The sequence below is a fragment of the Cephus cinctus genome, unplaced genomic scaffold (genome assembly GCF_000341935.2).
Source record: "Cephus cinctus unplaced genomic scaffold, Ccin1 Ccin1_scaffold3046, whole genome shotgun sequence".
Lineage (NCBI taxonomy): Eukaryota > Metazoa > Arthropoda > Insecta > Hymenoptera > Cephidae > Cephus > Cephus cinctus.
The window spans coordinates 37,142-54,484 of NW_014334447.1; the positions used below are offsets into that span (position 1 = coordinate 37,142).

General features: G+C 42.3%; 2 protein-coding genes across 10 annotated transcripts in view; one reads left to right on the forward strand and one right to left on the reverse strand.

Moving 5' to 3' along the window:
• The window catches only part of LOC107274386, a 12,102-nt gene extending 2,633 nt beyond the window's left edge, over positions 1 to 9,469 (reverse strand). The window contains exons 1-6 of the mRNA XM_025091639.1: positions 9,344 to 9,469; positions 9,185 to 9,278; positions 8,969 to 9,120; positions 8,663 to 8,882; positions 1,550 to 1,695; positions 296 to 503 (exon numbers count right to left, since the gene is read on the reverse strand). Of these exons, the coding sequence (XP_024947407.1) occupies positions 296 to 503; positions 1,550 to 1,695; positions 8,663 to 8,882; positions 8,969 to 9,120; positions 9,185 to 9,278; positions 9,344 to 9,351 (828 nt within the window). The 5' untranslated portion in view covers positions 9,352 to 9,469. The remainder of the gene's footprint in view (positions 1 to 295; positions 504 to 1,549; positions 1,696 to 8,662; positions 8,883 to 8,968; positions 9,121 to 9,184; positions 9,279 to 9,343) is intronic.
• LOC107274385 (RING finger protein nhl-1) overlaps positions 3,064 to 17,343 on the forward strand; it is a 16,083-nt gene continuing 1,803 nt past the window's right edge. The window contains exons 1-13 of one of the 9 annotated variants that reach the window (XM_015753478.2): positions 3,065 to 3,223; positions 4,678 to 4,786; positions 7,972 to 8,154; positions 8,264 to 8,497; positions 9,525 to 9,874; positions 9,948 to 10,223; positions 10,642 to 10,957; positions 12,056 to 12,270; positions 12,394 to 12,665; positions 12,743 to 13,043; positions 13,244 to 13,336; positions 13,412 to 14,807; positions 16,694 to 16,894. In XM_015753478.2, the coding sequence (XP_015608964.1) occupies positions 7,975 to 8,154; positions 8,264 to 8,497; positions 9,525 to 9,874; positions 9,948 to 10,223; positions 10,642 to 10,957; positions 12,056 to 12,270; positions 12,394 to 12,665; positions 12,743 to 13,043; positions 13,244 to 13,336; positions 13,412 to 14,807; positions 16,694 to 16,753 (3,693 nt within the window). In that variant the 5' untranslated portion in view covers positions 3,065 to 3,223; positions 4,678 to 4,786; positions 7,972 to 7,974 and the 3' untranslated portion in view covers positions 16,754 to 16,894. The other 8 variants (XM_015753480.2, XM_015753477.2, XM_015753471.2 and 5 more) reach the window with 8 other exon arrangements.

Consider the following 17,343-nt stretch of genomic DNA (forward strand, 5'->3'; position numbering starts at 1 on the left):
CACTCCACTCGCTGCAGCATCCCTCCTCTTGCAAACTACCTGCCAAGAATAATCTCTCGAGTTACCTCCGTAACGAGCTTTCGCCTGTTGTCTCCAGTTAGAATCCGCAAGGTAAGTACAGTCGAGAGCAAAACTTGATTAAATCTCATGAAAATCAAGAAGTGTCATGTGTGACAAGATGTAAGAAATAATTTAATTACATCTTTAATCGTGTTAAGCAAAGAGCGAAGTACAGTACCGAACAAAAGTTTTCCATGTTCCACTTAAACATTCAAGAATTACATAATCAGTTTACTTGTTCAATCTCAGCTTCCGTGTCCTTCGATTCTCCAGCATCCAGTTGGTCCAGGTACGATTTGATTCTTATAACCAGATCTATGTGGCCGCGTAACCATTTGGACCAAAGAATCGATTCGTCGCTAACTTTCTCAAGCCACACTGTCCACACCCTTAACTTTTCCGAAGGCACCGCCGCCAACTTTTCCATTGAGTTGAATAATTTTCTGCGAACAGGATTTATCAGTCGGACCATTGAAAATCAATTTCTACGAATGGACCATTTTTTTTTTGTTGGATCCAGATACGAAGGGGTGTCGGTAAATTATGTTTTTTCAATTCATGCCCATACGTATTTTATTTGGGATTAAAAAGATTTTTAGTATTGATAAGGATTTATTGAATTTGAAATTACTGCCGGGAATTCGACAGGTAGTCTTTTTGTAATCTGCATTTAAATATTCTTCGATCGTCGGGGTCAGCCGGTTAAGCCGATCACGGTCGATCGTCAACGTCAAGTACAGAGGCGTCCGTGTGGAAACCTGCTGGCCGACTATCCCACGGGAGAAATTCGCTGCTCTAAGTGTAAGTGGGATCCCGCTAATCGAATTCCCACCAGGGAAATCGAATTAGGCAGAAGCGCAATGGGCAAACATCGATCTCATGAAAACCAGCCTCAACGGGCGCAGTGGCAATTTTACTCAATTAAGGATTACGTTTATTAATTGATACCGCCGTTAATTATATCTATACGCGCTAAAATTACGATCAGTCTATTATATTACGTAATTATTAAAAAAAGAAAACAGCCAATCACAATACAAACGGATTTCCTGTTTTCACGCAGTCGCGAGTCTGCTTGCGTCATCCAACCTACACCTTGATCCAAAAATACCGATCGCTGATTCTATGATCTATTTTTACGATCGAGGATTCACGAACGATCGAAAAAGGGTCATTAGGCTCGTTTATACTGTCGCGATAAAAAAAAAAAAAAGAAAAAAAAACATGGCCGACAAGTACTAAGGAATATTTTGAAGAAATTTTATAACGTGGCCAAAAAAGAATATTATATAAAAAAAATTTACGATCGATCTAATTCGATATTGAGAAAAATAAGAAAATCAGACTATCGCGTCCGTGACGTCTGTCGGGATATATATATTTTTTCTTTTTTTCAAAATTTACGTATCCACGATTTACTTTTACGAATGACGCAAAGCAACCTAGAGGTTATAAAGGAACGTTTGCGCAATGAGCTTAAATATCTTACTGGTTTGGCTGAACTAGACGAATTCCCAATTCCTCGTCAGATTTCGTAAGTATTATTTTACTGGGAAACTGCGTCAGATCGTTGATCAAGGATTCCCTTCTGTCCTTTGAAGATCTCTTGTCCTCTTTATGTCCTTTTTCATCAACCTGTTTGAATATACGTTTCATGTAGGTAGACAGAAAGATTCGTTATACTTGAATTATATACACGTGTTAAGTGACGTATGACGTGACGGCTCTGTCGGTTCAATCGAGAGCCTTCAAAGTTTCCTTATTCCCAATATTTTCAGCTGCATCGAAGAAACAGACACGAAAAATCCTGTGTGCGCGTAGCTCATATTTCTGACAGTATATTTTTAGGAGGCCTCGATACTCTCGATAACACTTTGCACTTTATTTCGAGAATTTAACGAAACGATTATTTTCAGATTTCATGCCGAATGCAGTACAGGAGGAAAGAGACATAAGAACATAGAGTTTTGAAATTTTGAATTTTTTCTTCAAAACCGAATTATCATATCGATCTACAGTATAGCGGACTTTTAACCCGAGAACGAGGAGTGTGCGCGACACGAAAGAATTTGAAAAATTCAGGTTCCAAAAATTCGAATACACCGGTCGCACGAAATAAACGTATCACAGGATAGAATTTGCTATAAATAATCCAAGTGCTTCAGTTAAAATAGCCGGCAGGGTTGCAACGTAGGAATTTCATTGGGCAGACCACTGAATCATCGCTCTAATTGGTGAATTAATTGTCAAAAATATTTGAAAAAAAAACTCGTTGAATAATAAAATGAGATTTTGAAAATTTTGAAAATTTCAATATCTCAATTTTTCCGAAAATTATCTTCATTCATAATTCAGCCGTGATACCTCCAGTACTCGAGCACTTGGCCACTCGGCTGATTCGCTAGTCCGAATAGTTCATTATTATGAATCAAAAGTTCTATACATACATGTGGCACGTGACCATTCCCATTGTGAAGTGTCCGAGCCATCGTGAATTCTCAAGAGAAAACGGATGTCTGAGTTAACTACGGGGATGAGAGCCACATCCGGGAACACGGGACGTTACTCGAGGAACGAAGCTGAGCTTTTCGGTACATTGTAGACTCATCGTACAATAGATACGCGCAAGAGGAATTATTTCGAAAAGTTATGTCAAACTACTAGACAAGCGAAATACCACGAGATTAATATTTACAGATGCGAAATATTGGGTGAATTTGGTTGAACCCAAATCGCAGCCACTGGACCACTCGAACGAAAGCGAAAAAAAGAAGGGAAAGAAATTCTTCGAATTCTATTCCTAGAACCGCCAAGAGATTTCAAGGTCGACATTGAGGAATTTCGAAATCTGTGTTTAACGGGAGATTCGCTAGTGGAAACTAGGTGGGTGAAATGTGGTATGGTCGGTGGAGGGGGCGCAGGAGGGGAGGGGAACCGAAGCATAACGACGTGTAAGCTCGCAAGCTTCGGAAGGAATTGGCGAGATGGAGCTTAGGGCGTTAGTGGCTCGAACGACGATTAGATACTAGGAGAGGCACAGAGTAGTGGCAAAGTAATAGAAGAGGAAGAAGAAGAAGACGAAGAGACTTAGAAGTGGCTGGCCAGAAATAACTAATAAGACATTCACTCTGAATCGGGCGGCCATCCGGCCCGGACGAACGCGGTGCGTCCCTCAGACTTGAAGGAAAAAAAAAAAAAAAACAGAACCATAAAAAATCATACCTCGATCTCATATCTCATTATGTACTAAAATCGAACAACCGTCGAATTCAACCTGCAAAACACCAAAAACAAATCCTATGGTTTGTGTCTCTAACAAAGTGCTAATACGAATCTACGAGGGAGCCTGGTATCACGTTGGGAAAGAATGTTCGAGTCGAGCATACGGGAAGACTTTTTGTATTGGACGTGTTAATTTTTGTTTCTATTGAGAAAATTCACGTGTCGACGTGAACGCGAGAAGACCAGTGAAAGTGCACAGTATATTATGGATATCGTGGGAATGTAGATTTTTCGAAAAAATTTTATTAACCTTCAGATTCGTTCGCGGCTCGAGTCATTTTTTTTTAAATTTATTCGCTGTACTTTTTTCTTTTTCATTCTTAATTGCAATACTCGTCGGGATCATTTTGTTCGCTGAAAATACGTTGTCCGTGTTCTATCGTGCGATTGGGCTAATTTTAAGTGTTAGATAATACTACGGATCCGGCGGGTTTGCTTCGATACTAAAACGGTCCCTGGTTCGTTGACGGAGCCTTGTGCCGGGTGCCGAGTGCTACGAAATCTGTGATGGTGATGGTGAACTGCTGTGCCAGCAGCTCCGCCTGCCCCTCTTCGTTTCTCCATGTCCCCGGACCACGAGTTCACGTCTTACGCGACTGCGTGTTCTAATATGGCCACTCGGTGTCCAATTACTTCACTCTTCCCGCTCGGATTATTCGCTTCGCTCTTGTTAATCCTCGTTTGGTTACTTTATTTTGGATTTTGAATCTATGCATTTTTTTTCTCACCGCTTCCATTTTGCGACGCGTCACGACTTCTCTTTGGTTAACGATGAGTTATTGTGGACGAGGCAGAAAAGGGGGGAGGAGCGGAATAGCACAAATTCCTTGGCTAATACGAATCTCATATTATCCATTAGCATGTGGAAGAAAGTAACCACCTTGATCTTAAACCCCAATTCACAAACCCTCGATCAGACTCACTTTTACTGCCCTTCGGGAATTTTCCTCATGCGCAAACACAACCGATCAGAATTTATGGAATTTAAGATCTTTCGAATTCTCCAATGTGATCATTTACATTGAGAAATCGCTTTTGTCGATCAGACAACGCCTTTATAACTATTGTCTGGATATATTTTAAATTTACCTATTCTCCAGGAGATTTGTTGTTGCCTGGATTTTGAATTTTGAGATTTTTCAAAAAATTATCATGAATCTACTATAGCGCGAAGCACCAAGTAATGATAGCATATTTGATAGCATATTTGATAAACTCCAAAATTCCGTTTAATCTGGTTGATAGTGTATGCAATGTACGTAATGACGGGTAATTAATAGAAAAAATAATGAAGGTGAAGTGTTAAGTTTACTAAAAGTGGTGAATTTATTTTAGCTGAAAGCAGCGCCGGATTTTGGTGGTGACAAAGTGCAAGAACATCGGGGCCCTATAGAGAGGGCCCCCAACGAGGAGAGTCCGCCGTAAGGCGGGTTAAAGAGAGGAGGTATGTCAGAACTCGATGGATTTTTTTATCGGAATATTTTTATCGGCATCGATTGTCAATAAAAAAGTTATTTTTACGTATTAGTCGAGCAAACGATACCCAACTAAAGATATCCAGTAACAACGCATCATAAATTCGAGATTATCATGGATGCTGTAAGATCATTCGAGCCTAACTGCAATTTCCTTCCTCTATACTGACTTTGAGCTTTTCCAAGAAAGAAAAAAAAAGAAAAAAAATTAAAATGACAGCCGAAAATACATCAGAAATAAATAATTGGTCTCAAATTCTTTCGACGCTCTTCAAATGTCCCCGTAACAGCTGCAAATTTTGACTTGACTTCACATTTTCATTATCTCTTTATTCGTAAAAATAAAGCAGTCAAAGTATATCACAAATCCCCCCTATGGGATAAGAGAAGAAGAAATTAATCGGCCGTGAAGAGCAAAGCGATTCGTCGAATGGATTATTAAAAATGATCATTCTGAGATTAATGCGAGGTAAATGGTCGATGCCGGGGATGACATTATCTCCTGTCCATTTCAGTTCTCTAATGTCCTTCGCTTTCAATCAGATAAAAAAAAGGCACTTTGGCTTTCGACGGATATAAATGGAATATAAGTTTGTCTGGTTGGCACTCGGAACAAATAACCACAGCAAGAGAAACTAATTACGCGCTCGTTTCCAGACCCTCCGTTTTACATGCCGTATATTTTCATTCTCCCTCTCTCTTTTTCTACGTTCAACTTACATATATTTCACTGAGCACATTTTTTTACCGTCCAACACCAAAGCCACGAGTTTTCTTTGATATTACTTTCAGACGTGTCAGCCAGGACATAACCTTTTGACATGTTTCTTTTTACTTTCTCGCACTTTTTCAAGTTCTTTAACGAACTATTTGTTACGGCACTTTGTGCTATATATATGTATCATTGCCCGTTACGTTATTCCTTCCCACGATAGTCTAAACCCTTAAACTCACCTGTGTAAACATAGACAGCTTATCTTAAGAGGTTACAAAAAAGCTATTGGTTAAAGTGTGCTTTTACCCAACGGTTTCTTTTAAGATCTACGCCAAAAAGGAATTTCTTTGATTCTCGATTACGTCGAGGAACAAATTATTGGAGCAGCAAACGTTCAGGAACGCGTAAGGGGATAAAGGGAGAAAATGAAGCCAGGGTCGAATAGAAAAACTGCTAAAAGTCAGTAAAACCGATAGCAGCTTTGTAAAAGCAATACGCGCGTGCCATCTCTTGCGAGCGACGTCACTTAACATTTTCAGAGTGTTCCCTCGGCCATGAGCCTTTGATGGTAACAAATCTCGGAAACATTTTTACCGACATCCAAGCTTCGAAACTTCACCGGTAAAGCGCCGTCGGGCAGAATTATACGCGGCAACGCAAGTCGATCGGGTCACTTCGCTCGAAAGCTTTTGACATCGGCCACGCATTTTCTCTGGCAGCTTTCCCTGCACTCTTTAGATCCCGCTCTGGAGATCTCGCGGAAGCTGAAACGTCCCTCGTGAAACGACGTGTAACCGTAGGCGGCAGCACCCGACGCCGTCGTGACGCTATTCTAAGAGTGCGGCAATGTTGAAAATAAGCGCCGCTGGAAATTGAAGGTGCCGGCTAAGTATAGCCGAAAGCTCATAGCGCTGGCCAGCGTAGCGCCAAGTATATCAGTATCTGATTTTGACCCGTGGTGAATATCGATATTCCAATCTGGAGCGCATGGTTTATACATTTGGCAAAAGAAAAAAGGAAGCTGCAAAGACCAGACAGGAATAATCGGAAAGCATTAGATAAATCATCAAGCCGTGAGTGCAGGTGTATTTTATTGAAGAAAATATCGGAAAGCTTTTTTTCTCTTAAGGATATATATAAAAAAAAAGAAGTGCAAGCACGATTGTTCCGTCGTGCGTCAAAGTGTGTCATTAAATTTTTCAAAGTATCGCATCCACGTGGCTTTAATGCTCCTCATCGCTTGGGAACGTGTGCAAAAGTTTAGCTTGAATCGTCGCCCACAAATTTTCCGTCTCGACGTAGACAAAGGAAAAGCTGAATCATCTGACGGCTCGAATCACGCTCGTTTTCCACATCGATTCCTCTGTTTCCTCGCACTACGTACCTTAATGGACTGTGCTATTAATGAGAGCACGTGTATCAACCCTGCACTTCTGTCCGTAGGACGTTTTATTAATTGAGTGCATTTGTTATTCACGTTCGGCTTAACATTTTCATCGGCGGATTCGTTTTGGCGACAGGAGCTCGGGTGCCAAGGAACTCGGCGATTAACATTTACTGCATGAGTCAATAGCGCGAGTGAAAATAAGCTGCGGTGTCAAACAACGCAATGAGTTATAATTGTCCTCTTTGTTAACTTTTGTCTTTGCAAGCTCACGGCATGACTAGGCACATACGAATATTGTCTATATTCCAAAAGACTATGCGCTATATATAACAATTTCATATACACTAGCAACGATTCCGTATAAATAAACGTGGGGAATGCCTGTGAAACGTAATACGTGTTCTCAAAAGTTCCTAGACAGCTGATAAGTACAGTCTCGGTTAAAAAGCAATGTCAACTGACAAAATATGTGATATTAAGATTTTTGAAAGCCAGTGAAAAAAGGGCTAAAGCTCAGTGCTAATTACTTTCTGTTGGAATTACGAAATTGTGAAAGGAACAAATAAGAGAACCTGTTACCATTGTAAAATCAACAAGTGGCTCGTACAACGTACAAAGATAGATTCTAATAGGAGCCTATTCTGAGTCGGCAGGAAATAAAAAAGATTCGTGGCTCGATACGTCCGCCGTCGAGACGCCCTGACGTCAAAGCTATAGTAAAGTATATCCTACATTGCGAAAGCGTCGTAAGTTTAAACGCGGATCTCGAATAGACCGACGACGTCGTTCGCAGCGACGCCTCCACGTCGTCGGCGTCAGGACGTATGATCTCGCGAGAGCCGGATGCCTCGCGAGGTCAGACCTTAAATAAGTCTACACGTACGTGGGAAACACACGTAGCAGATCTTGTATGTTGCCGAGGACGCTTCTGAAGCTCCGAGTAAAAGCTCAGAAAATTCTTTTGAGAAACGCAATCGACTAACGTACATATTTTTGACATGTGTTATTGACAATTTTTAATGTTTCTTTCTTTCATTGATACTTGTCCATAGGATATGGAGCAGTTCGAGCAACTGCTGACCTGTGCGATCTGCTTGGATCGCTATCGAAATCCAAAGCTCCTGCCATGTCAGCACAGCTTTTGCATGGAGCCGTGCATGGACGGCCTGGTCGACTACGTACGTCGTCAGGTCAAGTGTCCGGAATGCCGTGCAGAACATCGTATACCCTATCAGGTTGGTTATCATTTTTATAGATGACGAGATTGGGCTTCATTGAAAGACCATGCAGAGGGATGGTATCTTGGGGGATGATTTTTGTTTTATTTTCAACGTTCTTTCATAGGGTGTCCAGGCATTTCCAACGAATGTGACGCTACAACGATTTTTGGAATTGCACATCGAGATCACCGGGGAATTGCCCGATCCTACCAGCGGTCAAACTATGGAAAGATGTGGCGTCTGTTCTGAGAAAAGTTATTGCTCTCTGTGCGTGCATTGCGACAAGAAATGCTGCCCCGAGTGCAAGGATGCACATATGGATATCCTGAGGCGGGAGATAACGCGTATCAATTCACAGGTATTTTTAAAAATCTTTAACGGACACCGTTGCGAGTCGATCGGTACGAAGATTTAGAGGATTGAACGTGCGAGAAGTACGAGCGTCTATGATTAATTTGAATTTCATGGGAATTCGTAGGATTCGAGTTATTGAAATTTTGGACAGTCCATAGAAAAATTTTACCTTGCTCGTATCTCCACGCTGAACATTTCTTTCATATTTGCCTGCAATGTTTCCCGGTGGATCATAATTGCAGACAACGTAGACGTGGCCATTCTTTCCAAATTTCACACCCACGCCCATTTCCTTGGTTTCCTTCCAGACAATCTGAGTGAAATGGCCCACGTCTTGGGTATTCGTCGGACTTTCTTCTCCGAATGTATATTTCTCTTTTTCCGTATACCTAACGTACGTCAAAGAGTAGATTAAAGTTAAATATGTAAAGAAAAATGTAATTTTCCGTTACTATTCCAAAATTATGTTTCTAACCATGATTCAACGGGATCCGACGGCTTCACTTTCCATTCCTTATCATCGCTATAATTTGTATATAAATTTTCACCATATTGGCTAGACTCTCTGTGCTCGATGACTTCTCTAGAAGCCAGATCATTCGCCCACTCTTGCGCGTAATCGGACAGCTGTACGAAAACATATTTTCGAATTTGAAAAATAGAAAAAACTTGCATTCCTCGTGAATCCTACCGTTTTATTGAGCGTCAGTGGGGACGAGCCATGAAAAGCCCGATATTTATTATGAGATTCCAAACATCTTTGAGCAAATTCAGATTCGGGTACGCTTTTAAAGGAGAGAAAGGATTTAAAGAAAAATCTACATTAAAATATTTCATCGAATCGACTCACCTGAACATGATAAAAATTTATAATCGACCGAACGGCTTGGAGAAAGTAGTTAATTTTCTTTTAGGTTACAAATTTTCCAATGACAAAACAATACCACTACGCTCAACAGCATGAGGCTGGCAGTAGGATACGTGGTACAAATAAAAGATTACTGTACTTTTGCTTCCTTGAACGTTCTCAGGTACGAAGGGGTCTACATCGTCTACAGGATGCTCTGGCTCTAGTAGAAAAAAACACCCTGGGCCTTCAGACCAACTGTGCATCTGTATCGGAAGAGGTAGACGAGATCTATAGAAGACTCAGTAAGGCCCTGAAGGACAGGACCGAGTATCTCCGGAACGAGGTCGACCGGTACCTGGGAACGGAATTGAGGGGCCTGATCCAGTTGAAAGAAAACTTGGAACTGGAAATTGCAAATATCCAAAGCAATTGTGATCTAGCCGAGGCGCACATTAACGAGAATGTATCCTGGGACGATGCGGAACTTCTTGACACAAAGGAACTCTTTCTACGTACCGTGGAGTTCATTAGGTAACACGAGAAAACTCATTGTTGCTAATACGAATCTCTGACGATCAAATTTAACCGAATATATTTTTCCCAGGAATTTCGAGTACGAAGCTGGAGACTACAACCGTCGGGTACGTTTCGTAATGGCACACGATCCAAACCAGTTGGTACTTCACGTAGCAGGATACGGAGAACTCAATATAAAACCGGAAACTGGAACCGGAGGTCTGCTGGGCAGCACGGGAGGTCTTGCTCCTCCAGGAGGTCCACCGGCGCTCATGAGGAGCAAGAGCGACCATCGTCTTGCGTCTCAGTATCGTCAACAAGAAGAGGAACGTCTGGCGAGGAACCGATACGTGCCCGATTACGAGTAATCATGAAAACTTTTATAAATTAAAATTGGAAATATGATCGTGGAAAATCCTTCGCACGTAAAATTCAAGAGAAAACCGTGAAAATGGATATAAGTGGCCTATAAAAAGGTTTCGATCGCCGTCAGAGATTGTGTTGGATTGCGGCCAGAACGCTGGTCGAGAAGGCACAGGTTTTTCAGAATGACCCACATATCTATTTTAGCGTACGTTATAAATACGAGACGGTAGTTTTTCCCTACTTTTCAAATTTTTTTTTTCTCCTACCACCCCCTGCCCACAAAACAACAATTCACCGGATACCGTTGACTAACTTATATTGTCTCATGTGTCGCTCGTTTGTTCGTTCGTTGATGCAGTTCTTTATTTTTGACCTTAACGATATGTAAAAATATATTGATTTCACGTTATTCCAAGGTACGACGCACCAGAGTATGACGCGCCAAGGAACAAGTCGAAATATCGAAGCCGATTCATGCGGCATCGAGACGGCGAAGATTCCGACGGCGATTCTAGGTCCACGGTGCGATTCACCTCGACGGCCCAGGAACAGGCAGCTCTTCGGGAACGAGTGCTGGACACTGAGGATGCTGCGCGTGGACCACTCTCGGGAATATTCCGTTTGACGGATTCGCCAAGGGTCATGAAAAAGTTGCAGGAATGCGAAAGGGCTGGAAAGCGAAAGAAGGAGGAACCAGCACAGCCCCAACAGCCGCAGCCCCCAAAACCGCAGGTACAAAATTACGTAATCCTTTTTCTTTTTTCAAATTATGAACAAATCATAAATACATAAGCCAGTCTTGTTTTTTTTTTGTTTGTTTTATGTTAAATGAAAAACACTTGGATCCTGTCACACATTATCATTCATAGGACACAGAGTCTCGCGATTAGGTCTACACTGATAAGAACATTAAGGATGATCTCGGTGGATCACGATGAGTCTCGGCAGATGATATTAAGAGGAAAAGATAAAGAAGTATAAAAATAGTTAAATATACGTGTGTTTCTCAATCGAGTGAAATTGATTTTGGACGGAGATATATATATATATATATATATACATATATAAAAAGAGGATAAATTTATGTTGTTGACAGTGAAAAACGGAAGTGTATAGGAGGCGATAGGGAACCGGGCAGTTCCGTGAAGGCCAGCTAGACTCGATCCACGCAACGAAAAATAAGTTCGAAACGATACTGCTTGAATCTAATACACCGGATGACGAATCTGAAGTTCTAATAAAATGAATTCCTATTCTAAAAAAGAAAGACACGACTGCTCGTTCTATTAATCAATCCTATGGAGAGTTTTGGCTGTGCGGCTTCTTAGCTCGGCTCTGACAAAAAGTTTTAAGGCAAATTAATATAATTCGCCAATATTTCGCTCTTTGTTGTTTATGCCACGTGATTTCCGAGCATGGACGCCTGAGTGTAGCCTCGTTAGACTAATCGGCAGGATTGTTTTGTGGTATTGAGATAGTATCCTATACACGATTACACGTTACACGTTTTTATGTATAAAACATAATTATGCTACGAATTTATATATTTACTTAAACGAGACTCGCAATTTTGTATGCACGCATTATATTATTATTAGATAATTATAGAATTACCTATCGTTCTTATCCTAATTGTACGACGCCATATAATCCTCTCAGCTTTCATTCATATCATTAACCTTATCGAAAGAGAGACAGCTTCGATGTTGTATTTATAGAATATCAGTAATATCGGAGTCTGTTAAATTTGAAATGCTGCAGAAAAAAGAAAATGATTGTCGATAAGAGAGTTGCGCTGTAAACCAATAGAGTCTCTCGTTACCGTAACAGGTCCAGGTGAGAAAGACCCCAGCAGCCACAGCCAGACAAGTCAGCGAGGACGACGAGATCTCGCGAATCAAGAAACAGAACAAGAACGCGCCTTCGTCCTCGGAAACCGTAGAAGAGAGACCAGCGCCAACTCCGGTGCCAGCTCACGCAACACCCGTCAGAGAACTGCCGGAACGGGAACCAGAGGAACCACCCCGGAGAACATCAGTCGCTAGGTAAGGCGAAGCGTGCAGGCTGCGGATAATTAATATAAGTGTCAGGATCGGAAAGAAAAACAAAGAAATAGCGAAGAAGCATATCAGTGAATGATTAAACCGGTATACCTGGTGCTGCCGTAGCAGAAGAACCTCAACGGAAGCTCATGCTCCAGCAACCAGAAGTGCATCTTCGGAATCCAGCACGGGTTCCGAAAGTTCTACGGGATCAGGAATCCGTAGCACCGGTGCGCCATTTACTGCCGAAGAAATGAAGCAGAAATATTTGTCCAGGGCCCCACCTACGAACACGACGACAACCCTGTCATCCGCACCAGGTGTCACTTCCGGCGCAAGGGACTCCTCATCCAGCGCTACCAGCCCCCGACCTTTCCAGAGCCGTTTTTTAGGCGGAGGTAGCTGAACTCTTGCTTCTCTGTCGTAAGACATCGTATGACTTGATGATCAAGTGAATTCTTGCCGATCGAATTAGGTAACCGAGCTGCCCCGCCGCCACCACCACCCGTGGCAGCAAGGGAGGAGCCGGCCAAGAAGAAGGAAGAAGAGGAGGATGACGACGAAGAGACCAGTAGCTCCTCCGAGGAAACCGAATCGGAAACGGAAGAGGAATCAGAGACCGACGCCCATCCTGCTGCTACACCTTCGACGCCGACGTCGGCGACGCAGGACCGGCAGAAGACCGAATCCGCGATGGCGCGTACGGACATCGGTCCTCTTCTGGCTCGTAGTGCAGAAGCCAGACGTGGAAGCAAAGAGGATTCACCTTCCACGAGGCAAGTTCGAATATTCGTTAGATTCACTGGGAACATGATTTTCTAATATCTTTCTATCGTCATAGAATGGTCAAACGATCGATACTAATTCTGGTTGAGATAGAAATATTTAATAATTTTTGTCAAAAATATTTTTCCTACAATTAGAAAAAATATAAGATGCCGAAAATGAATTGTAACGTAACTGTAAAAATTGGCAGGTATTCGACGCCGAGAGGAAGTCCCGCTCAATCTGTAACTTCCCCGACAACTATGACGTCATCCTCGACGGCGCCCAGCGGTTATACCAGCAGGTTCGTAGCAAACGATCACGAGACTCACGACTTCACTTCTAATTCCAATAACCCCTTGGATAATGATCGTTCTAGGATCGGTAACGACGAAACCGATGAAACTTCGAAAAGCGTTAGTGTCGAGGATAACGATATCGCGGCTAACGATAACGATAACGAGATCGATGAGAGTTTAAGAATTTCGGAAGGTAATAGGTACCGATCGGACGATGATAATTCGAGCAGTTCGGAAAGCGAAGAGAATTCAGTTGTTAGCGGCGAGACTCTCGAGAGTAGCGATAACGATCTAGCGGCCATAGCGAGTGATATCGAGAGCAGCGATAACCGCACTAAGCTCCATACGGATGAGGAGGATCAGATTCATCAGGATAATCATCAGGACGATAACGTAATGTCTCTTAGCGAAAATAGTAAGGAACCTACTACGAATTATACCACGGAAAGGAATGACGATCTCGCTGAGACGAGTGATAACTTCCGGAATAATGATAACGATACTGTTTTAATAAGTAACGACAAGAATCGTGAAGAGCATCAAAGTATCACGGAGAATCGTGAGACTGAGGACTCGTCGAGCGACGAGGAGTCCGAGGACGACGATAGCTCCGTTCCTACCGTAATGGAAAATATTGAGTCAAAAATGAATCGTAGTAGCGTCGAGGAAGTCGGTGACGTAGATCCGGATGGTCTTCCTGATGGTTTCGGTGATAACGTAAAGACTGTGGAAAATTTATTCGACGATAACGGATGGGTTGTATCCGAGGAAGATTCCGATAAAATTCCTCCTGGTCGGAGAAGCTCTTCGAGGATGGACAGTTGGCCGGTGGAGGAGAATGATCAGTCGAGGAAGGATCAGTCCCGGAAATCGACGAATGATGATGACTCGGAGACGGATGAATCCTTGGAAAAGGATTCGGAGGATAACGATGCGTCCAGCCAAAGTATAAAGACCAATTCGAAGGACGATCCCGTGAATAATTCCGAAAGCTCCGAATTTTCCACAAGGCGTAATTCGTACGCAGAAGGTAGTATCGGTAATAACGGTTGGGTAGTGTCTGACGTGTCCGATAACTCTGATAACGAATCCGAGAAAGGAACGAACGGTACGAAGATGGGTACTACGGATGAGAATGATAACCTGGAGACAAACGAGAGTAAATCTATGAACGAACGGCAGAAGGTCGAGGGGTACCGTGTGGGATCGAATTTGAGTCTTGATGAAGAACCGGAAGTGCCGGACACGAGGAGTTTGGACGAAAGAGAAATGAACGAAACGGAAAGTGATCTGGACGATGATAACAGGGCTAATGACGAAGACGTGAAAGAGAACGCGGAGGATGGTAGGCGAGAATCGGCAAAGCTGAATAAACTAGAGAATGGTAACGCGATAGCTGATAACAGAAATAACGAGAGGAAGGTCAACGATAACGGCGAAACGGCTGAACTCGATAGCAATGTACCAATGCAAATGGTAACCACCGTCTTCTGTGTGTCCGTACTGTGTTACAGCGTTCTCATTAATCTCTTCATGTGATTTTAAAAAGATTTCTTTTTTTTTTTTGTCGCGTCGATTAATCAACATCCCTTCCCTTTGACCGCCCATCGTCAGCTATAAATATATAACCAATGATAAACGACAATCGACAAGAGCGACCCTGGCGGATGGGAGCTTAAACTTCCATTTTTTTCTTTTCTTATTCTTCTTCGTCGTCACTTTTTTTTATTCCTTTGAGCACACTCAATTTTCTTTAATCCTCTCGTGCCAATGAGACTAGTTGATCTCGCGTGATAAAAGTTTAAAGGTCAAGAGGAACCTCGTGCCCTGTTGGTAGGCGTTGTCTGCATTTTATTCTTTTTATTTTTTTAAGTATTCTGACATTGTGATAAATCTACGTGTACAATCGTCATTGTGCGATACGTTCCTATCGGCTTAAATCCTTAAAGTAATTTTATAGAATATTTCGTAACGTCTATACGACATACTGTATACTATATATATATATATATATAAGCCTCGCTCAAAAGCATTGCTGGCTTTTCTTAGAGTCTCTCGCGAGTTGGACAGGAAAGATAGAGAGCAAAAAAGAAAGATAAAGGATAATTCATTGAAAGAAACGAATAAGAATAACGCGAACGCGGAGATTCAATCTTTGTTGTCCCTTGCTTTCGCATATCGTTTCTTCGCTACTTCAATTTCTCTTGCTTTTGCACGTCGCAGTAAGTCGAGCGCCCAGAGAGTCGTAGAGATCGTTGATCGCCGCGCATTTATCATTTAAGTTTTTGTACTTTTCCTAGATCCTAGATCCTAGATAAAGAGAAATAATAGGCTTGGCGACAGTTTGTTGGGTGTGGTGAATAAACTGCATTGTTGTGATAACTCGTATTACATTTATTACATCCCTTTCACTGTCCTAGAGTAACACAAGGCAGTATATACATATATATGACGTGTCACACTTATCTTGTGACGTCATAACGTAACTCTGCCACCATCAATCTGTCCGAATGTCACTAAGGAAAAACCCCCCAAGAAATGTGTGTATTTGCGGTTTTTGAAAAAAAAAAAAAAGAGAGAGGGTGGTCTGGAATATTTTGAAATTCCTAAATAAAGAAAAAAAAAAAAAAGTTATTAAGACGATTGGAGCGCCGCTGTCGATTGATCTCTATGACTCTCTGTCAATTTGTACCTATCAACGTTTCTCGCAGTGCTCACCAGCCCTCGCATTTCCTCATGTAAATATCAATAATATCGATACATGCCGGATCTTACGGCACCAGGAGGCTCTCGAGCTGTATCCGCACTAACAAGCCAACTGACTGCGAGAGAGACACGTGTTACAATGCTGAAGCGTAAAATCGTGTTAAATGAGAAATCACACTGTTTGTTGCCGTAACAGCCAGTTGTGTTAATATTTGCGCCTATGATGAAAAAAAAAAAAGAAATACGCATCGCATGAATTGACGCGCTTGACGAGATAATAAAAATGTAGACGATGAAGAATAAGAAGACGATGAACTTGACGAGTGATTTACCGGTTGACATTGACGCTCGCTGTCGTTCGAGGTTATCGTTTCTCAAGTCGTCGTTATCCTTCCTGGGAGTCGATCTCGTAATACCGATATCCTGGTCTCTGGTTCGATTATGGTAGAATAATAATAATGGGATTTATTAATTAAAAAAATTTGGTTTGCTTTCAAAATTAATTTATAAGAGTGAGAACCGGCGGCTGTGATTTATTTGGATATGCTTATTAGCGCTCAAGGATCGATCGATCCGATCGATCGTTCGAGAGGACGGTCGGAAAGTGGGTGGTGGGAAATAATGAAAATTACGTAAATACCTAAATCCTATTTTAGATTCCTGAACAAGAGCAGAAGCCAAGCGGCAGTGACGACGCCGCGGGAACGAGAACGTGAACGAGAAAGAGAGCTGGAACCGGAAGTGGAGCCGCTCTCGCCAAGATCTAGATACGCGGCCTTGAAGGAACGTCGACAGAGACTCGCGCGCTCCAGGAGTTCCCATAATTTTGGTGGTGACGACCTCGACCTTGACGAAGACCCACCGTCCCCCACGACCCAGTCGCCCAACGCTTATCTGGCTGCTAAGTACGGTGCTGGCTCTGAGCTTGCACGCAGTCGCAGTACCCACGCGCTTAAATCTCGAGAACCAAGTCCCGATAGGGACAGGGCTACTGAAAAGGATGGAGCAGCCCTGAGTTCCTGGGCACGCTACCTCAAGAACAAGTACGGCAATCGTAGCGCCAAGGACAAGGAGCCACCCTCGTCTTCCTCAATTCCATCCTCCAGGTGACCTACGATTGTACAATTATATTATACAATTCTTAACTCGTATCTATTATGAAACATCTTTTGGATGGGTTCAAAGGTAACTTTGAACTGGATATAAATACTTCATGACTCCGGTACCCCGGATGCTTCAAGCATTTTCAATGTAAAGATAGGAGATGCCAGATGGTATTTTTTTTTTTTTTTTTTTTTTTAATTTT